General features: G+C 39.0%; 2 protein-coding genes across 2 annotated transcripts; one reads left to right on the top strand and one right to left on the bottom strand.

The window, feature by feature from the left end:
• Positions 1 to 752: 752 nt before the first annotated feature.
• On the top strand, positions 753 to 8,713 carry mnx1 (motor neuron and pancreas homeobox 1). The gene is made up of 3 exons (XM_057824599.1): positions 753 to 1,254; positions 5,149 to 5,309; positions 8,359 to 8,713. The coding sequence occupies exons 1-3, from the start codon at positions 753 to 755 to the stop codon at positions 8,641 to 8,643; spliced, it is 948 nt and encodes a 315-aa protein (XP_057680582.1). The 3' UTR covers positions 8,644 to 8,713.
• Positions 8,714 to 11,143: 2,430 nt separating this feature from the next.
• On the bottom strand, positions 11,144 to 26,390 carry nom1 (nucleolar protein with MIF4G domain 1). Its single transcript, XM_057823794.1, has 11 exons — positions 25,250 to 26,390; positions 22,768 to 22,880; positions 22,482 to 22,677; positions 22,064 to 22,387; positions 21,843 to 21,953; positions 19,004 to 19,162; positions 18,807 to 18,934; positions 18,603 to 18,735; positions 13,670 to 13,801; positions 13,478 to 13,587; positions 11,144 to 13,307 (listed from the first exon to the last, which is right to left on the bottom strand). Exons 1-11 carry the CDS (start codon positions 26,177 to 26,179, stop codon positions 13,145 to 13,147), a joined length of 2,499 nt encoding a protein of 832 aa, XP_057679777.1. The 5' UTR covers positions 26,180 to 26,390; the 3' UTR covers positions 11,144 to 13,144.
• Between the last annotated feature and the right edge of the window lie 192 nt (positions 26,391 to 26,582).

Here is a 26,582-nt window from a genome sequence, read left to right as displayed (position 1 = left end):
GCAAGAGCAGAAACTGCTTTTTCAGTCTTGTCTGTTTTCCGCCTTATATATTAAAAAAACATGAGCATATATATTTTTTCGGAAAATAGAGCATTTCCTATACGTGATGTGAACATTGTCTTATGTTTTTTTGCTGCAAAACGGCTTTGTAATGCATTTAATTCATTAAAATAAATATCCAGGGAAAAGTATGCACATTTCCATACTGATGATCGAAATGACATTAAATGTTAACCTACATCTTTCTCCTATATAGCCAAGAACATGCAGTACAATGTAATTGATGAACGAAAAACAAACATTTCCTTCCTTCAGGAAACTAATTCCAACTAAATTGTCATCTTTTGCAACCCTAAACGCATTCAATCGTTCCTCATTTGACCGTACTTTTATTTCAAATACCACTAATGATCACAATACTAATATGTGTCTCCAAAAAGGCGCCTCGTGTGACCTTGAGGGGTGTGAAATCCTTCCAATGTGCTGCACTTTAATTCCTTAAACGAATATTAACGATGATGCTGTTAGTGTAAAATACGACGCCTCGTTAAAATGAATTGACAGTGTTGAGTATTTTCGGTAGAAGGTGCGTGAGCTCTAATGGAAATGAGGGCCGGAGGAGGGGTTAGTAGGGGCGGGGGGCCCGCTCCGTCCAATCATCTCCACGGGACGAGCATTAAGTGTCACGCCGAGCTCCGAGCTCCCACTCGGGATCCCGTCCCAACTTCCGCGCGGTGCTCTCTCCCTCCAAGATGGAGAAATCGAAAAACTTCCGCATCGACGCGCTGTTGGCGGCGGACACCCCCAAAGTGCAAACGTCCCCTCTGGCCCTGGTCACGACCCCGGGAAGCGCCGCCAGCGCCGACGCAGGCTCGGAGCTCGGCAACCCCGGGGAGTCCCTCCGTGCGGAGACGCCGTCCCCTCCGCGGATCTCCGCCCACGGCCTCATCCCCAAGCCGGGCTTCTTGAGCGGCCCTCACGGGGTGGTGGGACTCCACCCACAGAACGGCGGCGGAGGGATCCACGCGCAGGCGCTATACGGCCACCCCATGTACGCGTACTCGGCGGCCGCGCTCGGGGCTCAGCACCCGGCCCTCACTTACGCGTCGTACCCGCACGGATCCCACCACCAGCACCAGCATCACCACGGCGGCGGGGACCCCATCAAGCTGACGGCCAGCACCTTCCAGCTGGACCACTGGCTGCGGGTATCCACGGCCGGCATGATGCTTCCGAAAATGGCAGACTTTAACTGTGAGTATAACGCTTGAATTAAAGTGCACTCAAATATGTCTTTAAATATTATATTAACGACTCAATGGGACCAACACATATTTTGACAGCTATAAAACCTATTATGTTAGACCAAAGCGAAATACCCCAAGTATAAATGTTGAACTCACCTGATAAACACATATGAACGATCACTTGTTAAGGGAGCAAACCACCCTTGTTGATTTTTGACTGTAGTAATATTAGTTTTAAGAATTCTAAAAAAAATAATTCAGAGCAAACCACTCCTACTGATTTTTGACTGTAGTAATATTATAATTTAATAATTCTAAAAAAATAAAATAAAATTTTAAACCAGAAAATATGACTTGTTCCCTCTCGTCAAATGGAAATAATTATTCATTTATAAATTCATAAACGAATTTTCCACCTGCTGATGGGACAAGCTGGAAGTCGAAACAAAAATATTGAAAAAAAATCAACAAAAATTAAGGCCAGTATTTATTGATATATATCATCTACCGCTTAGTCTGGGTGCCCCCCCCCCCCAAAAAAAAATCATGTATTTAGGTTATTTTGAGTACGGCATATGATGCCAAAATCCGAGGGTGGAGGTCTACTCTGACATGCAGCAAAATCTGAGAATAAGGTGTTGTTTGAAATTTTTCCAGAGTAGTTACAACAATTTCTTCATTAATCAAAATCTAACACTACTTTTAAAACAAGATAGGTCTCGAAAACTGTCGCAATAACGTGAATTAAGTTTGACAAATATATATTGTCATTTTGCATCAGCATGGGTCCCAAAATTCAACTACAATGACAATTAGAATAGTTGTCATGAGTCAAAATCTATTTTCATAATAGAAACAAGTCAGTAGTCCATTTTGGCTCTAATTAGCGATATATAATAACAATAAATTAGAATTTCTATATTAAAATGGCCAGTCAAGAAGCAAATAAACGTTTTCAATTGATACCAGAAAAAAATGCATCGTTCTGAGTAACTAAAATAAGAAACAAAATGTTTTTGTTAGGTTACATTAAAATATATATTTATTTTACATTCGTAGATGGTTAAGATCCCAGAACCTTTATTACAATTATTTATTCATTTAGATTAAAATGGTCCATAATGGCTGCCAATGTCATCGAAATCAAGTTGACTATACTGCACATCAATATAGTTAGCTTAATTTTCATCAAAATTGACTTTTTTTTTTTTTTTTTTTAAACAAATGCTTACAGTTTTTTCTTCAAATCAGTTGGCTTGGTTCTGAGCCAAAATGTCTTATATAGAATTATTTATGATTAAACTATTAGTCTAAAACAAAAGTCTGCCCTTTAGTTGTTTAGTTAGTTTTTTTTTTTTTTTTTTTTTTTGGCCAAAATTTTGATAATTATCGTGGTCAAATGGGTTTTCATTTGGATATCTAAAAAATACGTTACCATTTATTGACTTTACCAGTGAATTTGTGTTGATTATAATCAGCCAAAAGTAATTGTCTTTTTTTCTATATAGTACATATTCGTTTTACCAAGATTTTAATTGAGCTTGTTTTCACTCTTATGTCTAATCATTGCTCTATAATAGTTATTCATTACTGTATTTCTGTAATAAATCAACATTAATTGCTTGTTGATCGTTTTGAAGACATGTTGATGTCAACTTGGCTCGCAGAAAATATCATCAAAGTAGTAAATCTGCAGGACAATGGAAGATTTCCTTATACAATTTAATTATTTCAATTACATATATGAAGTTTTTATATATACTAAAATGTTTCATCAACACACTGTTAATCTGTTTTGGTCAAAAATACCGCCGATAAACACGTAGGCCCTAAATGGTGCTTTAAAAAAAAAAAAAAAAACTCTGAACTATGTCGGTGTTTGTCCATTGGTGCCGAATGATGGAGTGCATACGTACAAGGTGACACAGATGGATGATTTTTGGGAGAGGAACTAAAATGGACAGATAATGGACAGTGGGAAAGTGGCGGTGGGTTGCGAAAGCCACAGTGCACATGCGACTTGCTCACCGCGCACACTGCCCTTTTTGTCCGCACTACTTTCTAACAGATTTGGGTCAGAAAAACAGCAGGCGGTCACGACGGTGTATATAGTTCATCCTCTATGAGAACACTTTCATACTCTGCCGGGACAAACAGAGACATGATGACATAATAGGACTAGGATGGCAGAAAAATTTGAGAGGAAAATAAATTGCATGCAGTAGTGCTGGACATCATTTGACCTCATTTCGGGGATAGTTTCAAAAATTGTTTTCCTGAACATTTTAATTAAAGTATATAGAGTAATTTTTCAAAGCGTGATTTTGATTTTACTTCATGAAAATTTGAGGTGCGGAACTCCACCATCTGTGGGAAGTACTTCTATTACAAAAATATCTATAAAATCTAATAAGGTTTAGAATAATTTTGCATCATTTTTGGTAATAGTATTGTGTATCGAATATTTTTGTTAATAGAATTTGAATCATTTGCCATTTAAGTTAGGCATTGAGAATTATTATACACTAGTTAAGTGTACCTATTTATAAAATTATTTATATACGTAAATGTTCATGATTGGGAATTATTTTGCCTCATTCTCATTTATTTTACTATATGTCAAGGGCGTAGGTTTGCATAGGGACGGTAGGGACATAACACTACCAATATTTCAGGACGCTCAAATTGTCCCCACCAACTTTTAAGCAACCTTATTTCCATTATATAAAGACTTTAGTTATATAGGTAATTTAGAATGTCTTCCCAAATGTCGTAAGGATAGAATTGACCCTACCATTATCAAGTGATTTGCATTATGTTCCGACTTACATTTACATCTTTTGACTTGCTGAATGTGCCAGTCCATGTTTTTCCCTCACATGCACATTTGATTGGATGATGCCCTGACCCCACACCCCCCAACACACTCACTCACAGCCCTCACAAAAATGCATCATGTCGACAACATGCCACCTCCTCCACCCCCTTTGAATTTTTTTCCCGACCACTAACAGTAGCAGCCACTGTAAGTAATGTAAAAAGAAATCAATTTTGTGGAGGTGGGGAACACACTATTAATTTTGCTACTAAAAGTCCGACCCCAGAGTTGACATTAAACTGTGTGAATTTGCTAACCTGCAAAATAAAAGTATAGGAAACTGTTGACATTTATCAGACTTACTAAACTTTTCTTTTTTTGAGCTCTGACTACAAATTTTTTTCAGTTATATTTAATTTATTAATTCAGACACAAAATGTTGAGTGGTCTTAAGACAAATGTTTATTTTTTGCATTCCTATAGTTTATGTTCAAATCTTGCAATTTAAATTTGCTAATAAAATCCAGACATTTATTCTGGAAGTTTTCAAAATGTTTTCGTTGTTTTTTTAAAACAAAGGTCTGAATCGAATGGTTTATCACCTGAACCAATACACATTAAAATATAAGTCAATACAGATTTATTTTGCATTGATAATTTAGCCTATCAATTAATTATTAATTAATTATAGGTTCATATTCATGAGAAATGTAGCCCTGACCCCCGTTCACCCAATCTGTTTGGTCTTATTAATGTCCCGTCCCCAGCAAAAAGTGGACATGTAGGTTATGCTGTTACTGTATATCGTCCCTACCAACGTTGAGACCAAAGTGTCAGTGTCGTCGTTTTAAAAATTTAACTCTAAAAAGAGAAATATCTTTGTTGCTTTTTTTTTTTTTTTTGCTTTGTCAGCCTTTTTTACTTCCAAGAAAGCATGGTGCGCGAAATCTACAACCTTCCATCACGTGGTGCTTTTTATACAAAACATTAAACCCACAAATGCTCTTAACAACACCAATTAGTCTTACGATTTTGTCACCTTCTCCAAAGTGAAGCTGTGTTTTTGTGTGTTGTGCAAAGCAGCCCAGGCACAGTCCAACCTGCTGGGCAAGTGCAGGCGGCCGAGGACAGCGTTCACCAGTCAGCAGTTGCTGGAGCTGGAGCACCAGTTCAAACTCAACAAGTACCTGTCTCGACCCAAACGCTTCGAAGTGGCCACCTCCCTCATGCTCACAGAAACGCAGGTACCAAAAAGCACTAGTTGTTCTACACATTACAAAGCTAAATACAAAAAAATGAGCACCTACAGTATGTGTACTTGAGTTTCAACCTATAGTATTAGTCATCGGTCTGAAGCACTGTTACCCACGTATCTATCTGTAAATATATGTGAATAAACTATCCATTCATCCGTCCATCTAGTCATCCTTGTCTGTCCAGCCTTAAGTCTAAAAAACAACCACTCGTTTTATCAGTGCATTTTCAATGGGTGTACAGTAAGGAGAAGTATTTGCCCCCAATGATTTTGCAATTTCACCCACTTAGAAAATACATAGAAGTCTGAAATTTCAATCATAGATGCATTTCACATCACAATGTATGATTAAAAAAAAAAAAAAAGTAATTTACTGGGGTTCATAAGTATTTGTACCCCTGAGAATCAGCAATATATTTTTTTCTGAGCATCAGCAATAATTTACCCCAAGAGTAACCACCCACCCATCACCTGTTTGACCTCAATATTGTCAGTTGTGGACCCCACAGTCAGTCATAATTCAACTGCTACCATGGGCAAGACCAGAGAGCTTTTGAAAGACCCCAGAGAAAAAATTGTTGAGTTCCACAAAGCTGGAAAAGGCTATGGGACAATTGGAAAACAGCTAGGTGAGAATAAATCAACAGTTGCAGCAATTGTTAGAAAATGGAAAAGGCTAAACATGACTGATAATCTACCTCGGACTGGGGCTCCATGTAAAATCTCTCCTCACGGGGCATCAATCGTGATGAGAAAATTGAAGGCTCAGTCTAGAACTACACGGAAGGAGCTGGTCAATGACCTGAAGAGAGCTGGATGTACAGTTTCAAAGGCTACTGTCAGTAGAACACTTCGGTGCAATGGTTTAAAATCATGTATTGCTCAGAAGGTTCCCCTGTTGAAACCTGTACATGTGAAGGCCAGTCTGAAGCTTGCCAGGGACCATCTGAGTTATGCAGAGGGGTCATGGGAGAAAGTCATGTGGTCAGATGACACCAAAGTAGAACTTTTTGGTGCAAACGTTACTCGTCAAGTGTGGAGGAAAAAGAAGGATGAGTACAATTCCAAGAACACCATCCCCACTGTGAAGTATGGGGTGGAAACCTCATGCTTTGGGGATGTTTTTCGGCAAGGGGACAGGACGACTGTACTGTATAAACCAGAGGATGAATGGTGAAATGTATTGTCAGATTTTGAGACACAACCTCCTTCCCTGAGTCAGGACCTGAAGATGAGTCGTGGCTGGATCTTCCAACATCACAATGATCCAAAGCACACAGCCAAGCTGATCAATGAGTGCTGGTGTAAAAAGCATATAAAGGTTCTGGATTGGCATAGCCGGGTGACAGACCTCACTCCAATAGAAAACCTTTGGATGGAGCTGAAACTTCATGTTTCTCAACGACAGCCTCGAAACCTGACAGATCTAGAGAAGATTGTATGGAGGAATTGGCCAAAATCCCGGTTTTCATTTGTGAAAACCCGGTGACGCACTACAGAAACTGTATGACGTCTGTAATTGCAAACAAAGGCTTCTGCACTAAGTTATAGCACTGATTTTCTCAGGGGTACTCATAAACCCCAGTTAATTACAAATAAAATATTGAAAAATCATACTATGTGAGTACCAGATTTTTTTTTTAGATAATGTCTCTCTGACTGGAAATGCATCTATGGTTGAAATTTCAGACCTCCACCTATTTTCTAAGTGGGTGAACTTCACAAAATCACAAGGGGTGCAAATACTTATGCTCCTCACTGTATATGTCAATCTAGCTAGCTATTTGTCCATTTAGCTGTTACTGTATTTTTCGGACTATAAGTCGCAGTTTTTTTTCATAGTTTGGCTGGGGGTGCGACTTGTACTCTGGAGCGACTTATGTGTGGAATTATTAACACATTATTATATCATTTCACATGTTATTTTGGTGTTTTGGAGTGACACTGATGGTTTGATGAACTTGTTAGCATGTTCTTTATGCTATAGTTATCTGAATAACTCTTAATAGCCATGTTACGCTAACATACCGCCACGTTCGCATTTCGTTGTTCATGCATAATATAACATTATCATACTGTACACTTAGTCATTATTATTATTCATAATGTTCTCTATTGTATTTTTATTTTAAATCGGCTTTCAAGATGACATATCTGTTCTATGTGTTGGGCTTTATCAAGTAAATTTCCCCCAAAAATGCGACATACTTCGGTGCGACTTATGTTTTTTTCCTCTTCCTTGGGCATGTTATGGCTGGTGCGACTAATACTCAGGTGTGACTCATGGTCCGAAAAATACAGTAATTGTCCGTCCGTCCGTCCATCCACTACCCACATTATCTGGCCATCCATACACACATCTGATTTTAGACATACGTATACAGTATATCGAAACATAAAAATTTGAATGTTAGGAACGGACCCTAAAACTGCACTGAACACTAAGTCCCACACCACCTCATTTAAAATTCATTTAAAAGTCTCTCCTCAGCCCTAATATAGAGCAGCTGTCAGACTCTATGATTTCTATGTTCTTTGGTTATTGCTTGTCAACAATTTTTATCCGTGTTGCAGTGAAAAACAATGAGAAAATGACGTCAAGTTCAGAGGCGCACCCTGTATTCTTTCGTATGATAGTTAAGTCATCAACCTGTGCTAGTGAAGCGGAATATTACAGGTTTTATTCCGAAAACGTATATTGCAAATAATGCGAAATTGTGAGTCTGAGACGCCAAATTACTGTGTAATGTCGGAATAAAGTCAGCTGGCAGATTCTGTTCACACACAAGCGTAAACTGCTTAAACAACTTCACATTACCAGACTACAGTGCCAGTCTGAAAGTTGCTTATATCTCTTATAGATTCGTACAATCAACTGTATCTCTATGTCTGCTTTCTGTATCAGTTTGTCTATTACAGTGTAGGTATATCCATCTGTCTATACTTTATCTACAATAGCTATTATTCATCCATCTGTCCAGTCTATGGTAGAGTATATCACTCTTCTCAACTTGTTTCTTGAACTGGTTCGCCGCAAGGTGAAAATCTGGTTTCAGAACCGGCGCATGAAGTGGAAGCGGAGCAAGAAGGCCAAGGAACAAGCGGCTCAGGAGGCTGAAAAGCAGAAGGGCGGCAAGGGCGACAAGACCGAACGAGACTGCGAGCAGTCGGACTACGAGGGTGGCAAGGTGACGACGGGCAAAAACGGCAGAATACGAGACTTGAAAGACAGCGATGACGAGGGCGAACGCTTTCTCTACAACTCCTCGGACTGTTCTTCAGACGACGAGCGCAATCGAACCTGCCTCAGCCCGCGGCCTTGAGGGAGGATGAGGACTTTGCATGGAAAGGCTTTTTATCGTCAACATTTTTATTGAAAAATATATATATATGAGAAAAGAAGGTCAAACATAAGCATTCTATCAGCATACTTTGCCATCACATCAGCCGGAAGTGACTTCATGAGGTCGGTCGGACTGAAGACGTTCACAAATGCATTTTCTTGAATAGTATTAGCATATAGTGTGATAAAATTGAACGGTAAGTCACAATATACATGACTGGACGAGGGCATATGCCATATTTTATAACTCATTGAACTAAGTTCAGTACTCCTCTATAGGATTCGGTTATTTTTGATGCTATACATCACAGTACGTCCCATTCATAATACTGTCACAACTACTTATGACGTCAGTGTATCTCTATGCAAAACTGAACTTTTTTTTTTAAACTTCATTCCATCTGCTTTAATAGCAAATCTCGTTTTATGTTGGCCTTATTATAATAAAAATGTTCTGTTTATTTTTCTATACTGTATTTATAAAAGAAAAACACGCATGCTCAATTGTGGTCTCTCGGTGCAAATAGTGTCAAATAAATATTGTGCTTTTTTCAAATGTGTGTGCGTGTGAGTTGTAGCGAGGGTTTGATTTATGGCGTCAGACACATGCAGCCTTGTGCGTTGACAGCCCGGGGTCATGGGAATGACTGTTAATGGCGCTGTCGGATGTGTGCAAACGTGCCGTGTGAGCAAACAGCAAGAAGAAGAAACATTTCGCGCCACACCACCAATGGACTCACATTGAAATACCCGTTTAAAAAGAAAAACAGAAAAAGACTTGGCACAACTTTACTTTGACTCAATTTGTGTTTTTGTAATTAAAAAAGGGGGGAATAAATTGTATGTAAGAAACCACTTGTCACAAATTGTATTCAAAAAATGCTTTTAGTTATGTTTGCATGTGAGAATACACTTACAGTTGTGTTCAAAACTATTCAGTTCCCACAGTAGTACTGTGTTATAGTATAAAATGTTTTTTTTTAAATGTTATTCTTAATCAGAATTCAGAACAAATTTAGACCTGTAAAACTGACAATTGCATTTGTGTATATTACACTTAAGTCCCAATATGATCTGTTTATGAATGACTTATTAAAAAAGTGCTACAATTTGACAGCGGAGTTAAAGAAACACTAGATAACTTTTCAGTTTTGGTCAATTTTAGCGACGCCGGTGGACAAAAGCAGTATTGTTTTGCCTTAAGGAAGACTGCATTTCCCATGAGGACCAGCGCACACCCGCACAGTGTCATAAAATCATGATCTCCAGGTCACCTGCAGATTGATTAAATGACATTTCTGTTTCCAGCGGCTGTGTGAAGGATGAATAGTAATAAGGTAATGAATCCTGTCATGGCTAAACAATAGCATATGACGGTTAGCAATTTTTAAAAATTTTTGATTGAAGTGATTTTTCTTTTGAAAATATATATTTTATTGTTTGAAGCAACTTAATTTTTGATTGAATAATAAAGACACAATGTCCTAGCCAAAATGTGGTCCAAACGCAAAATTACATGACTTCAATCAAAAATGGTGTTTCAATCAAAAAAAAACTTGACCTTAATCAAAAAAAAAATTTTTTCAATCAAAGAAAAATAGTTTTCAAATATTTTGAGTTTCAAATTTATTTTTGCATTCAAACACATTTTTTTTGATTGAAGAGACGTTTTTTTCGAATGAAAACATATATTTTGATTGAAGCAACTTTTTATTTGATTGAAGAAACTTTTTTTTGATTGAAAAGACACAAATCTACTTCCATAGAAGTTACATGTGCCGTAAACCAGTAAATGGTAAATGGTGTTATACTTATATAGCGCTTTTCCACCTTACAAGGTGGGACATTCGTAGTTTTTTTGTGTAGCAGAGTTCCTGCTACCCTCCTCAAAGTTAGTGCCGGTGAAAGCGATACAGACCCCCTCAAGATATAAAAGAGGTGACATTCAACTAGTCGACATACCATCACAAATGTTATGAAAATATTTTATAAAGGTTGAAAGGTTACCTAGTGTTGCTTTAAGTAATTTTGAACACAACTATATTTAAGTGAAATGCCAAAATTGAAAACATATGTAAAATCTAAAAAAATATAAACAGTATTTTTTTTAATTAAACTTTAAAAAATAAATTATTTTTGAAACTATATTGATTATAGTCATGCTGTGTTGCAAGATAAAAAAATAAAATAAAATAAAAATAATAAAAACAAAATCGAGTTTTTCCAAAATTACCCATCCAGCAAAAAAACACTAATAAACTATAAGTGCAAAACAATATTTGGCGGAAAACACAGACAAGGCTGAAAAATTAGTTTCTGCTCTTGCATCCCTTTTTAAAATAAACTGCTGTATTTTAAGCCATAAGAACTGTTGTTTGATAGAACAATATGTCTACAGTATATGCTGCCATAGCAGTTTCATGGCGCATTAAGCCGCAGAACTATTTTTAATTTGTCCGTTTTACCCTGGAGACGCCCATTTACAAACGCCGCGCAACCGCTTTTGTTTCAACGCAGCCATAAAAAGAAGGTAAGTAGTTATATTTATTATTCGAAAATTGAAATGTTCACAGTTTTTTAGCTTAGAATCATTAATTGATGTCTAATATTTAGTTTTAAAAAAAATTATTTACACGCATATTTTAAACTTTTATATTCCATCACAATGAAATGAAATACTGCCTGTAAAATAGGTCACAGATATCTACCTCATAACTATTGCTTAATTGTATTTTTTTTGTTACTGTCAATTTTTCCCCTATATTTTAGGTAATAATCGAGCCAAACAAAGAAAAATTTAAAAAAAAAATGTTTAAAAGGGTAAATATTTGAAAAAGAAAATCTCGACCACTCCTTGATGTCTGCGATTTCTGCATTGCGACCCTTGTTATATTACTGTGTTTCACCCATAAAATCCCCCAAAAGTCCGGCTGTGGCCATTCACAGCTGTGTCTTAACACTGTGAGACATGCTACACGGAGTTTTTGGATCGAAACAAGGTAAGGTAGCAATAATATCTCGCTAAAATCATGGTGTCTTTAATTATGCTCTCTCATGCTCTGACCTCGAGTTTGGGGACCCCTGCCCTAAACCCTAACTTTTTCCTGTGAGGGCCACATAACTTTTCCCTTCTCTGATGAGGGGCCGGGGTCAGTTTGTAACAGAAAAAGTGTGACGAATGCAGGAGTGCCTGAATGTAAAAATTTATTGTTTTTCAGAAAGCCACAATCAAATAACCCTTTCTGGATATTTCACGGAACAAAAGTAAATAAAATAAATAATAATAAAAATATAATATAATATAAAATAATAATTAACAATAATAACACAACAAATAACCTTCTCTGGGTTCTTCACAGAAAAAAAGCCAGGAAATAAAAAACACTTGAAAAAAAAAAAAATTGTTCAGGGGGCCGGACCAAATGCGGAGGCGGGCCGTAGTTTGGGGATCCCTGGTTTAGGGGTTTAATTCTTTTTTTAATTATGCCCTCCTGTTCAAAATTTTTATTCCCCCCAAAAATTGATATTTTAAACTTCCCAACGTTATGTCACAAATGCATATATGACAATTTAGAAATTTGGCCAAATTGGGGGTCTCTGAGTGGAACTTATAGTCACCTGAGTCTTTTCCGCCATATATTTTAAAATGAATTTAGTTGAAAATACACACGTCACAAAAACATGTAATTTCTGAAATTTCCACTTTTAAAATTTTGAATGTTCATGTTAATATACTTATTCATGAATATTTATTTTATAATAATAACAATAAATGTATATTAGAATTTAAAAAGTGATGTACAATATGTATTTTGGAGAATTTCCAAAATGTTTTGTCACGTTTGAATGTTACATGTACGTACGTACACGCGATTTAAATTTTTTGACTGACCTGATAGAAAGCAGTTGTTTTAGTAGGCTTTCGATGAGTCTTCCATTTTTGTGTTAACACCTGCTGCTATTCAAAACTGTATATAATCACGGTTTCATTAATACATTTGTGATTATTTTGATAAGACGTCACAAGTAATGTAAAGACCTTGGCCTTCACACTACTGTTATTGCAGTAAATCCAGTCATTTTGTCAGAGGCTGTTAAGTGGAGGACCCGCCGCTTATCTTCTCACCATGTTTGTTTTGGCGGCTATGGATCAAGAGTTCAGGCCGGGGTCAGACCCGGCTGGGCCCGAGCGGGGCAGGTAAAGGCTGCTGGCTAAAAAGTGGCACACAAAGGTCAGTGTGTGGAGCGCACACAGTGAGCCCATTGATCCCACTGTATACACCTGGTTGCTTGTTCACACCTCACTTGAAAGCATTGCGGCTCTACAATGGAGTGAATCAAACCACATATAAATGTGTATTTTTTTTAATATTATACATTGGCGACAAGTGTTGTAAAAAAATATATTGTGAATGGATGACTGTAATCATAATTCTTGATTTCCCTCCATAAAAAGTGTTGCTGCACCTTTATTTTTGCAGTTACAGTTTGACTCTAGCTTCTTTGGAGTCCATCGCCTTGGTTGCAATACAGGCGCGCTCCTTCAGCACGTCGTCCTGCGGCCCGGCGTTTTTCAGCAAGAAATGGCTGATGAAAAGCTTCAGGCCCTCGCGCAGCATTGCCAACTGGGGAATTCCAGAAATCCTGGCAGGTGGGCAGCAAATGAAGAGGGAGGGGTAACATTGACGGTGGGTGGTCGGCAGAACAAGCTTCGGGTTATCCCAAAACGATCTCATCCGGGATTACAAATACACGGCTAAACAGTGATCCAACTGCTTTTTTTTTTTTGGTCGAGAGGCGTTTATTTCTCTCACCTTGCAAATATGCTGACGAGATCTTCAGGCTCCGTGTCTGTGAGCAGCCGAGTGAGGACTTGACGCAGGAAACGCACTGTGGGCTTGTCAAGCTCGCCGAACTCTATTGCCTAAAATGCCAAATGCATGCGTTTGTGAATAACCAGAAAGAACATACGGATCTAAAATGGGGATCTGGATGTTCTTGCTTACTTTGAGTAGTGACAATGAGAGACACTTGTTCTGAAGGAATCGTGTCACCAGCTGGCACACATTGTTAAAAGACCTGGCGGGAAGGTTGGAAAGCTCACGGAATTTATCCCACAGGGTGAACTGGAAGGTCATCTGTGAAACATGGAAGTAAACGGGAAAAAAAAGTGTCAAAAGGAGGAAACTTAACAAGCTCACACGTGAAAAGCAAACATTCTCGGTGGGCTCTTTGAGGAAGACAATGAGTCGTCGGTGGTTGATGTAGTCGGGCTGAGGAGGAAGTGTTGTTTGTGGTTACGGGGAAAAGGTGTGAGATGATACCGGCAGGCGGGTCACGCAAGGTTCGGAAGTTGGTTAGTCATTAGCATGCAGACTTATTAGCACTCAATCAGGTGATTAGGCTGAATGAATAATGGCTTTGATGGTTTGTTTTGGAAGGCATCGAAAATCACATCAAGGGCTTAGATCTTTATTATCAGTGACATTTCCTTTAGCAAGCGCTACTAAATTACCGAAAAAAATAGGAAGCAACGATGGATGGTTGAGAGACTAGGAGCATTTTTGGGTCGGTGTTTTCATAATTTTTCATCGTTACCAATTATTGATAATGAATACAGGTAGTCCCCGGGTTACGAACTAGTTCTATTCCTACGCTAGCGACGTAATCCGAATTTCAACATGAATCGAAATTGACCCATTAAGTACCCCTTAGTCTCAAAATAACTATCCAAAAACTCCAAAAGTATTGCACAGGTAGTCCCCGGTTTACGAGTTCCGTTTCTGCGCTGGCGATGTAACCTGGATTTCTGCTTAAGTCGGAATGAACCCTTTAAATACCTCAAAACACCCTCTAAATTATCTAAATTATTATTATTATCTAAACCCTCTAAATTATCTAAAAAAAAAAACAACCAAAAAACATGTATTATACATCATTGTACTGTCCTCACCAAGACGTTGGAGCTAAGTCCTAGCTAGACAGTGAGCTCAGCTCCGAAATGACGATGTCAAATGTAATTGAAAATGAAACTAAATAATCGCGTCATCTTCAATAACAGCAATTCAAATTTACATGTAACTGCTGATTCAGCAATAAAAACGATTTGCATGTATCAGCTAGCGCCCGCACATCATCAAAAACAATCACATAAACTCGCCCCAAGTGTTCGACCACAATTGAAAACGCAAAATAAAACTGTACAAAAGGGGTTATACACAGCCGTTGTCTCTGGATGCTTTACAAGCAACAAATGTTTACGCAAGGCTGTCACCTCTGCCACTCGGCTCACGGCTGCACTGTGTGTGCGTGTGGGGTGGGCGGCGCACATCTGTACATGTGATAGCTTCCTGTTCTACACTTCCCGCGCCAAAATAAAAGCATGCATCACAATAGTCAATATTTAAAAAACAAAACAAAACAAAAACGACGAGACCGAGGCGTCGTAAAGTCGAAATCGCGTTAGGCAGGTCCGTAACCCGGGGACTACCGGGTATTTTGTTTAATGATGGTGGATGCACTGGATTGCTGATTGGACTGCTGGATTGTTGCCTTGTATGACTGAGCAGACTCAGACGTCTCACATGGATAAAGGATAGCTGCGCTCTGGTTTGGCTCACATAAGGCTGTAAGTTGTTTCAGCTAATATATGTTTGCGTATGCATTTGGAATTAAGTTTAGAGCTACAGTTTGTTTATAGTTTTAAAATTGTAAATACGTTAGCATTCGTAGCATTTAAGATAGCAGACTTTTGTTAGGCGAATTAGGCTAATTTAATCTACTAAATCAGGGGTCCCCAAACTACGGCCCGCGGGCCGGATACAGCCCGCCTCCACATTTGGTCCGGCCCCCTGAACAATACCAGAGAGTAGGGTTGTTCCGATCATGTTTTTTTGCTCCCGATCCGATCCTGATCGTTTTAGTTTGAGTATCTGCCGATCCCGATATTTCCCGAACTGATTGCTTTTTTTTTTGCTCCCGATTCAATTCCAATCATTCCCGATCATTTTTCTCGATCATATACATTTTGGTAATGCATTAAGAAAAAAATGAATAAAACTCGGACAAATATATACATTCAACATACAGTACACAAGTACTGTATTTGTTTATTATGACAATAAATCCTCAAGATGGCATTTACATTATGAACATTCTTTCTGTGAGAGGGATCCACGGATAGAAAGACTTGTAATTCTTAAAGGATAAATGTGACTTTGTATATTGTGACTAAATATTGCCATCTAGTGTATTTGTTGAGCTTTTAGTAAATGATACTGTAGCCATCTGTTCTGCCCAAATGCATGATGGGAAGTGCACCCATGACTGTGCGTAGTGGTACCAATTGATATGTCTTCTCTGCGTTGGGAAATAACATAGGGAGTTAAGAAAAAGATCAACTACCTTTCTTCCCCACATTGCTTCCCATGATGTTACTAATCGTAGGGAGAGGGATTGTAAGGCTTTAGCCAATTAAAAAAAGGCTCCAAAGGCTGCCAAAATTCACTCTATTCATTTTACGCTGCCTTTTAACGCTATATATAGGTAAAACGGCGCCATTACAGATTGAACGCGACAATGCGTGAGTGGGCCGTACAGCGAATGCATTAATTGCGTTAAATATTTTAACGTGATAATTTAAAAAAATAAAATAAAATTACCGCCGTTAACGGGATAAATTTGATAACCCTACCTTAAGCCTAAACTAAAGACTCTGGATGAGTGTAACATATTATGTCTGTAACGTTAAATACAATTAGAAAACGATTTATTTAAAAAATATATATTAAAAAAAGGCATGCCCGATATTTTTTTTTTTTGCCAATTCCGATAATTTGAAAATGACATGATCGGGACATCTCTACCAGAGAGCATTTTGAATTTTAAAAAAATGTTTTTTCTCAATAGTGTTATTTATTTCCTGGCCGTTTTAGTGAAGAACTCAGAGAGGGTTTTTTGGTTATTATCTATTTAATTAATAGTGTTATTATTATTTATTATTATTATCTTATTATTTTTATTTTATTTACTTTTGTTCCGTGAAGACTCCAGAAAGGGTTATTTGATTGTGGCTTTCTGAAAAACAATAAATTTGTACATTTAGGCACTCCTGCAATCGTCACACTTTTTCTGTTACAAACTTACCCCGGCCCCTCATCAGAGAAGGGAAAAGTTATGTGGCCCTCACAGGAAAAAGTTTGGGGACCCCTGTACTAAATATACATATTGATTAGACTAGATCAGTACTTCTCAAATAGTGGGGCGCGCCCCCCTGGGGGGGCGCAGAGCGATGCCAGGGGGGGCGCATGTGTCCTCGGGGAACATGCTTTTTTTCTTTTTTTTGCCGGACTGGAATAAAGTGTACTTGCACATCCACTCAGTGGGTGGCAGTGGCGCTCTCATTTTCAGAGTGCGTGCAGTATTTTTGAACTAAGGAAGAGCACTCAGCACACAGAAAACAGATATGAAGAGCAGTGCGCCGCCGCCGTTTTCGAAAGCCGTTTTCCGACCGGACTGACTCACGCAGCGACCCACTGTCTTGTCCGGTTCTCACGTTGCCGCCCGAGAAGTGCCATTTTCGGCTTGGGATCGTCATGACGACCGCCCTCACCTACGGTTCTACCTCGGCCGCCGAGAATGCGCTTTTTTCAGGCCGTTTGCCTTTTAGTTTTGACTTTTAATACAGTGGGGTGATGAGGAAAGACTACTGTTTACTGTGTCTGAAAATAATTATAGCGGACTGCCAGAAGCCAAATCAATTAAGACGCCACTTAAAGACATTCGACCCCAATTTCATTGATAAGCCGCTTGATTGTTTTTCAGCGAAAACGTGCCGAATATTGCCAACAATAGTCCTGCTTTGTCAGTGTTATATCAGTAAACCAGTGAGCATTGTTAGCATGCTCATTGCATAATGACTCCACACCATTGCAAAGGAGGTATTACTGAGTGTGAGCAGCAAAAATAAAAACTGTCCTTCTGTCCAAGGACACTCTTTTTTTTCCTTTATTCATTTTTGTTTTTTCGGTCAAATTTTTTGGCATATTGTCCTCATGAGTAAATGTTTCTAATCAATTTGAATTTGTTATTATTTACGGATTTTATTACATTTTTCTGTATCAAATGGTCAAAAATACCTTGAGTGTATTTTTACAGTTTGAATGTGACTTTTTTTTTTAAATTCAGGCAAATTGATGCACGTCAAGTCTTCTCTGTTACAAACAAAACAATGTTAATAAAGTTATACTTTATTATAAGTTGATCTGTTCCTTGTTTTCTTTATTAGAAAAAAAGGACACAATGTTAGGCAGATGCGTATTTATAATAGTAATTTTATAGACGAATAATACTATTTACAGTGGCGACGGAGAGTTGGGGGGGGCGCGAAACATTTACGTCTTGCTTGGGGGGGGCGTAACAGAAAATAATTGAGAAGCACTGGACTAGATGGACGTTTGAACACCAATTGTTTTGTGTTATTTTATTGTGTGTGTTTTGAACTTAAGCGTACATACTGTATCTGTTACAGCTTTACAAATGATCAAAAGTGAAGGAAGTAAGAGGCTTCAAAAAGCACAATTGCCTTGTTTGCTGTCTGTAAAGCTGAACAACTTCACGTTTAGTGAGGACAGAACACGTCATATTAATAAAGTAAAAAATAAGATACTGTGAGGTTCAATAAGGTACTGTTTATGCGACTTAAAAAAAAAAAGATGACTGGAGACAAAATGGCGCAGGAGACTCTGGCGTGGTAAAGTCGAAATCGCGTAAGTCAAGTACATTGTAACCCGGGGACTACCTGTACTTTTACTGGTAATGAAGTCAAATGAAGCGATGGATTGGACATCTATCGCCGTCATTTATGCAGCAAATGAGGTTATTTATTTTTATCTTTTTTTTTTTTTTAAATAGGTTTTTGCTATGTTACATCTTTGCTACCTGGAAGCGGCGATCATGAGCGCAGAACTTCTCTCCCAGCACGGCGTAGAAGCTGTTGAAGGTTTTCTCCTGCAGGCAGCAGTCCATCAACACGTGGACAATCTCCCGCTCCTGCTTGTCTTTCAACCCCATCCTTCACACAACCAAAAGGATTCAATAACAATGTCAACATCAGGTCTACCACGTCAACTAACATAAATGCACCTCAGCAGCTTGTCAAACGCATCAATGTAGTCCTCGCTGGTCATGATTACACAGAAGATGTTCCTACGGACCTCCGTGTTCATCCGCTGCTTTCGGGCCAGTTCCAGGACTTTGGTGGTAAATTGAAACTAAATATGTACGTGAGAGATTGATGCATTTTTTTTCAGTCTACAATTGAATGCTGATGTTGTCCTCACCTGTCCTTCACCAACACCTTTGCTCTCTTGGTTGCTGATCATAGGCGCTCCACTCCACGATGAACCCACGATCCACCAGCGCCCCACCTGGTCGGCCGACAGCAAGTTTTCCAGAGACACTCGCAGTTTCATGTCGCTGCCTGCCGTGCTGCGTTGGATCTGGGATGCAAATATTTAGCATTAAGAGCAATCCTAACAAAATATAGGATCAAAATCCTCCAAGAGTAGATTTGATCCCGAGAAGCATCAGTTCAGCATTCCACTGTACAGCACTTGCATGTCTTTAAAAGCAACTCTTTGAGGCCCCCTGGTGGCTGCAGTGTAAACTATCATTTAAATAATTCATCTTCTGAACCGCTTATCGTCACGAGGGTCTTGTAAATGAATAATTTATGTTGATTTATTTAGGTAACATTGCAATATAACTTTCGTGCAATACATTTTAATTTTAAATTTTAATTGAAGTCTATGGTATAGCATTTTTTATTGCCTATTTTTAAGTGTACTGTTCAAACAGTCCACACTGTTACTCTGGTTTACAATAATATTTCCGGCTATATAATCTCTGCCACATTGTTTTTGATGAACATTAATATTGGTAATTAGGGGTGGGAACCACTACTTACGTCACGATACGATATGATTTGTGATATAAGGCTCACGATATGACGATACAACAATTATCGATACATGGGTCAGGAAATTATTCTACAAAATATTGTTTTTTGGTCACTTCCTGATGATTTTGGGGCATTTCTGGGTAATTTCCTGATGATTTGGGGGCATTTAAGGATCACTTCCTGTTGATTTTGGGCTACTGAACAGAAAGTGATTCGGAAATGTCCCCAGATGAATAGGAAGTGACTCAAAATCAACAGAAAGTGACCTGTAAATACCCTAAAATGAAAATGAAGAGACCTTTAAGTGCCCCCAAAACCGGGAAGACTGGAAGTGAAAGCTCTGCTTCAGTGCCATTGACGGTGCTAGACGTCCAATCTAGTTTTGACCCTCCCAGTCAAAATGGATTGGACGTCTCGCAGTGTCAATGGCAGCCAGTGAGGTAACACAGACAGCATTCTAGTAGAAGATTTTGGAGGCAACATGTTGGTTCCTTTTTTAAATTATTTATTGATTTTTGGCAGGAGCATATTAAGCTCTTCGATATGTTGTCACCCCTATTGGTAATGATGGAGTTACTTTTATGTACAGTGGTATGAAAAAGTATCTGAAATTTTTGGAATATGTCACATTTCTGCATAAAATCATCAAATGTCAAAATCACACAAATTAAAAAACAGCGTCTGCTTAAACTAAAACCATTCAAACATTTATAGGTTTTCATACTTTAATGAGGATAGTATGCAAACAGAAGGGGGAAAATTAAGTAAGTAAACCATCACATTTAATATTTCGTGCCACCCCCCCCCCTTTGGCAGCAATAACTTCAACCAGACGCTTCCTGTAGCTGCAGATCAGTCTGGCACATCGATCAGGACTAATCTTGGTCCATTATTCTCTACAAAACTGCTGTAGTTCAGTCAGATTCCTGGGATGTCAGGCATGAATCGCTGTCTTTAGTTCATGCCACAGCATTTCAATGAGGTTCAAGTCTGGACTTTGACTTGGCCACTCCAGAAAGTGTATTCTGTTCTTCTGAAACCATTCTGAAGTTAATTTACTTGTGGGTTTTGGATCATTGTCTTGTTGCAGCACCCATCCTCTTTTTAGCTTTAACTGTCTGACAGACAGCCTCATTTCCTGCAAAACATCCTGATAAACTTTTGAATGCATTCTTTCATTAATGATTGTAAGTTGTCCAGGCCCTGAGGAAGCAAAACAGCCCCAAATCCTGATGCTCCCTCCACCATGCTTCACGGTGGGGATGAGGTGTTGATATTGGTGATATATTCAATTTTTTCTCCACACATGACGTTGTGCGTTTCTCCCAAACAATTCAACTTATTTTCATCAGTCCACAAAATATTTTGCCAAAACTTCTGTGGAGTCTCCAAGTGCCTTTTTACAAACATTAAACGAGCAACAATGTATTTTTAGACAGCAGTGGCTTCCTCCCATGAACACCATTCTTGGCCATTGTTTTACATGTAGTTGATGTGTGCACAGAGATATTGGACTGTCACAGTGATTTCTGTAAGTCTTTAGAAGACACTATAGGGTTCTTTTTTACCTCTCTGGGCTCAGCTCTTGGCGTCATCTTTGGTGGACGTCCACTCCATGGGAGAGAGGCAACAGTGCCAAACTCTCTCCATTTGGAGAAAACTTCTCCGAATGTTGATTGATGAACATCCAGACTTTTAGAAAAGGTTTTGTATCCTTTCCCAGCTTTGTACAAATCAACTATCCTTGATCCCAGGTCTTCAGACAGTCCTTTTGAATGAGCCATGATGCACATAAGACAATGCTTCTTATCAAGACAATTCTTACCAGGTGTGTGTTTTATAGAGGGCAGGGCAGCTTTAAACCACCCGTTAGTGATTGGACACACACCTGACTTAAAATGTTTGGTAAAAATTGGTTTCAATTGCTCTCAAGTCTCCTTAGGCAGAGGGTTCACTTACTTATTTTCCCCCCTTCTGTCACTGTTTAAATGCTATCCTCATTAAAATATGAAAACCTATAAATGTTTGGGTGGTTTTAGATAAAGCAGACACTGTATTTTCATCAGTGTGATTTTGACAAAGATCAGATCACAATTGATGGCGATTTTATGCAGAAATGTGAGAAATTCCCAAAGATTCAGATGCTTTTTTCATACCACTGTATATTTTAGCTGTTACTTGAAGTACAAAATGTGACTGATATCAAAGAAAGCACCCACCAGAGTCCTCTGCAGCTTTTTCAACTTCTCCACAGGCTCGGGATCATAGCCTGGAATCTTGCGCATGTCGTTGTTTTTCAACGCCAGCATTGTTTCCAACATGAAACGAACCTACGAGTGTTAAAAACATCGTGGTCAGAGTGAGGTTACTACTTACAACTTGACCATTATTGTATTTATATTCGTATATGTATTAGCCTTATTCACTAGTCACTACATACTCTAGTTTGATCCTGAAACTTCTTCCCAACATCAGCTGCCTTGCGCTGCGCTTCAGTAATGAGCTCCTTCAGCGCCAAGGCGTCGTCCTTCCTCAATGAGAAGCCAACATTACGAAGTACAAACAGCACTAGCTCGATATCCTTCTCGGTGAACGCCGCCACGAGGCGCTGTAGGATGTCAAAGATGAGTAGCGAGTGCACCACTTGGAAGTTGTATAGGTGTGCAACGATGGCGACAAGGTTGTCGCACTCTTTGCCTTCACTCGGCTGCTTGTACGTGTCGTCGAATTGGCGTACGACCGTCTCCAGAAAATGGGCTCCCACCTAAAATAATGAAGTTTTTTTCTGGCTTTGTTTAACCCATATTCTTTGTTCAGGAATTCCGATAGATCAAGTGTGAAATTAAACAACTAATCACCTCCAAGCCCACAGCGTGATGAAGGATGCTGACCAGGAGGATGTGTTCCATCAACAAGCGGTCAGGCATCAGTGCTGGCGTGACGCAAGCTGCCAGCAGCACCTCTGTCAAAGTCTCGTTCATGTCTTTCCTGCTGTGGCTCATGTAGAGCGCCTCAAGCTGGCTGCTTATAGACGACATGTTGGGCTCACTGAGCCTGAAAAACACCAAAATGAATCAATGGATATTTTTTATTTCAAGATTGAAATTCAGTTCACAGTAAAGAAAGAGGAAGAAAGCTTGCTACCTGTTGACGAGTCCTTTCACATTCTTCTTCAGTTTTTCCAGCTCAGCTTTGCGTTGGTCACCTCCAGCGTCACGCATTTGAGGTGGCACGTATTTGCCTGTTGCCGATGGAGCCTAGTACCAAGAAATATGCATGAAATATTGTATGTGAAATGGTAATTTAACATGAAATGTGTACCGTAATTTTTAGACTATAAGGCGCACCTGACTAGAAGCCACCACCCACCCACAATTTGACACGAATAGCCGCACTGGACTATAAGCCGCAGCTGTCCTCACTGTATTATGGGATTTTTACACCAAAATATATTCACCGGTAACAACATAGTATCTCTCTCTCTCTCTCTCTCTCTCTCTCTCTCTCTCTCTCTCTCTCTCTCTCTCTATTTTATATATATAATATATATTAGTAGAGCTGGGAATCTTTGGGCACCTAACGATTCGATTACAATTACGATTCAGAGGCTCCGATTCGATTATAAAACGATTATTGATGCACCCCCCTCCTTTTTTTTTTTTTTTTTTTTTTAAATGTTTTGTACATTAGTTCCAAAATTGTTCAAAAATACTCTCAGGCTAAACCAAACTACTATTTCAGTATCAAGTTAACATATAGCAGTAAACAAATATACAAAAATAACAGTAAATAAAAAACTCCAGTCCCCATTCTGTATCAGCAGCTTTAAACTACATTCAATTAATTTAATGTTGTGAATCAACCGTAAAGTTGTTAAAATTGCTCCCGTTATTCCATAATTTCCCTTTTTTCTACTTTCGACATGTGAAAGTTTTAAAACTATTTTAAAAATAGATTCAAGTCAATATTTTACCGATTTTAGATAAAAATTAGGTTTGCTTGGAAGGTTCGCTACAACAGCATTGCAGGGAAGTGTACTGCTTTAAGATGGCGGCCGTTTACTAACGCCCGCATCTAGCTTCTTGTAGGTATGCTGCTAACGCTACCGAATCTATATTGCATCTAGTCCTATATAAATGATATCTACCGTAACATTATGTGGATGTACTTTGTAGCAGCTTTTCGGTAGCAGTCAGGTATGTTGTTGTGTTTTTTTATCTCGCGGCATGAGTTGAGCGAGAGCCGTGAGTTGAGCATTGGCATTACCCGAGGGGCCGGGTAATGAGAAGCATGATGTTTAGCTACTTTCGCTCCGTTCCTCATTGACGGCGCGGCGCGCTGAGTGTGTTGTACTTCCGCTTTACTTGGCATATTTCAGTAATCGGAATTTGGATGTTTGTGAATCGTTCTCGACTCTTCCACGGCCGAATCGCGAATAATCTAAGAATCGGAAATTTTGCACACCTCTATATATTAGTGTATATAGTAACATTTATTTGACGGCAGCATCATAAGACTGTCATAAGACCAAATGAACCACCATGAAGCTTTGGACCAATTGGCTTCAAAGCTTCATTGCTTCAAAAAGCCTTATTTGGCCATTACTTGGGGGAGACAGTCCACCTCTGCTGCCACCTACTGTCAACACTATTGTCACCCAACATGCCTCCTAGCATGCATTGCAGGGCTGCAGATGTAAATATCAAAATACATGTTTTGTGCTAATTATTTCTTCAGTTACTGTTCCAGTCGTTTCATTAGTTGCTAATTATGGTATTTGGCAACACTTTATTTGACTGTAGCGCAATAAAACTGTTATAAGACCATCATAATTTTGAAATGGCACTGCCATGAGCATTAATAAATGCTTATGACAGATGTCATTTTGTGTCATCCGGCAAATTATCTCACTTTTCAATGGATGTAAAAGATCTGAGCTGGACATCGAAGACTGTATCATAGGATATTGTGCCATGCCCATATTTAGCCATGCTTTGAGTGCTTTAATACTGCTTTGAAAAATCACAATGGGTACCTGTTCCCCGCCTTGTCAGAAACTGCCTATGACTCACTGTTTTTATCAGCCAGGACCCTCTCTCTACGTTTCAACTTAAGATGTTTTTTTGATGACAAAATCCCCAGTGTAGGCCAGAGTTTCGGCAACGCCATTTCAATAGTATAAAAACTTGCCTCATATTCTTTTGTTGTACTTTTGCAAGATCACAGCCTGTCTGTATCACATCTGTACCTAAAATATTCTACAATAAAACCTTCGAAGGAATACTGTTCAATTCCAGCCTCTAATTTACCAGCATTCCCACACCCGAAATTCAACGAATATGCGAAGGACAAAGAGAGAAAATAGTGTCCTTCAACAACATAAATGGAGTTAGTGACATAATTTGCTGGATGACACTTAATGACATCTGTCATAAGCATTCATTAATACCCATGATTTGGCCATAATTATGACGGTCTTATGGCAGTCTTATGACACTGCTGTCAAATAAAGTGTTACCTATTAACGCAAAAAATCAGAAAATAAGCTGCACAACACTATAAGCCGCAGGATTCAAAATGAGGGGGAAAAAAAAGAGTAGTGGCTTATGGTACGAATATTACTCACATTGATTGAACTGGATTCAGAAGCCTCTTCTGCTTCCTCGTCATTGTCAGTTTTGTCCTCCAGTTCCTCGTCCACTGCGTCCTCTTCCTCACTTGGATCCTCCTCCTCATCAGCATCCTCCTCCACATCAGCATCCTCCTCTCCTTCTTCTTCTCCCTCATCATTCACATCTTCTCCTTCACTCATCAAGTCCTCTTCATCCTGATCCGAGTTGTCCTCATTAAGTTGTTCAAAGTTGTCCTTGGCAACGTCCATGTTGTCATCACTGTCATACATCCCTGTGGCCAAAGTGTCCGCATCGAGAGCACCCAGGATGTAGTCCAGCCCATCAGCCACAAATGATTGAGGCAGGCTTTTCTTGTTTTTCCTTTTGTTTAATTTCAAGTAGCGCTCTAGTTTTTTAATTTCTCGGTCCTCCTGTTCATTTGCCTCCAAAAGCGCCTTCTTCCTTGACTCTTGAAGCTTGTTCGTTTTATTGGGGGCCACTTTGGATTTATCATTTGTTTTGGGCACTTTTTGGATGTCGTCCTGTTTGTTCACCTCCAAAAGCTTCTTTTTCTTCAGCTCTTGAAGCTTGCTGGTTTTCTTTTGTGCTATTTTTTGATTTTCCGGTTGCTTTGCATTTGTTTTAGACATTTTATTCTTCTGCTTAAGGGCGGTTACTGTCTGTGTATCACCACCAATTGCCAGGTTATTAGTCTGTTTACCTTGGTAGTGACTTTTCATCCTGGCTTTCTTCAGCTTTCGTTTCTCTTTGCGCATCTCCTTTCTACTTTTCCGTTTGACTGACCTGAAACCGGCGTCATTTTCTGCTTCTCCTTCGCCGCTTTTGCTTTTGACAAAATCTCCTACCGCCACCATGTATTTCTGCAACACACCAGCGCTTTTCTTCTTTTTGTCGCTGCCCCGCGGCTTCCATTTGCGTTTCATGGCAGCAATGTGGAGACAAAATGCTTGGTAGCCAATTCTTCTTACGTTCAGAATGTCACGTAAAAACCTATTATCATAATAGGGAAATTTAACGCTCCATGTCGACTGTTAGGGGAAATAGTTATTACAAAATTATTGTTATTTTAAGGTTTTTTAAAAAAGCGTACACATGTGGTTCCAGTCCGTGGAGGTATACGCATAGATATCACACCTGTGAGGCTAGCTGTTAGAAGGCGGAGTCGGTGGCGTAAATGACTAGCAGCCATCTTGCGTCGGGACACGTCTATGATGACGAGAAAATTTGTATTTTCTGTACTAAAATAGTTATAACTTGCTGAACTCCTGACCGATTTACAAATTGTTTGTTTTATAAAAAGTCGTATTGACGTGCAAATGCTGAATG

This window comes from Corythoichthys intestinalis, chromosome 20, assembly GCF_030265065.1.
Source record: "Corythoichthys intestinalis isolate RoL2023-P3 chromosome 20, ASM3026506v1, whole genome shotgun sequence".
Lineage (NCBI taxonomy): Eukaryota > Metazoa > Chordata > Actinopteri > Syngnathiformes > Syngnathidae > Corythoichthys > Corythoichthys intestinalis.
The sequence above is the reverse complement of the archived record's forward strand: the minus strand, read 5'-3'. Positions and strand labels throughout refer to the sequence as shown.

Bases quoted from the DNA above. Each gene is read 5' to 3' on its own strand.
- mnx1 (XM_057824599.1), top strand. From the start codon at position 753: ATGGAGAAATCGAAAAACTTCCGCATCGACGCGCTGTTGGCGGCGGAC. The intron at 1,255-5,148 runs GTGAGTATAACG...TGTGCAAAGCAG, and splicing joins GAAAATGGCAGACTTTAACT to CCCAGGCACAGTCCAACCTG. The intron at 5,310-8,358 runs GTACCAAAAAGC...GTTCGCCGCAAG, and splicing joins TCATGCTCACAGAAACGCAG to GTGAAAATCTGGTTTCAGAA.
- nom1 (XM_057823794.1), bottom strand. From the start codon at position 26,179: ATGAAACGCAAATGGAAGCCGCGGGGCAGCGACAAAAAGAAGAAAAGC. The intron at 22,678-22,767 runs GTAGCAAGCTTT...GGTGTTTTTCAG, and splicing joins GTGAAAGGACTCGTCAACAG to GCTCAGTGAGCCCAACATGT. The intron at 13,802-18,602 runs GTAGCAAAGATG...CATGTTTCACAG, and splicing joins CTCATGATCGCCGCTTCCAG to ATGACCTTCCAGTTCACCCT.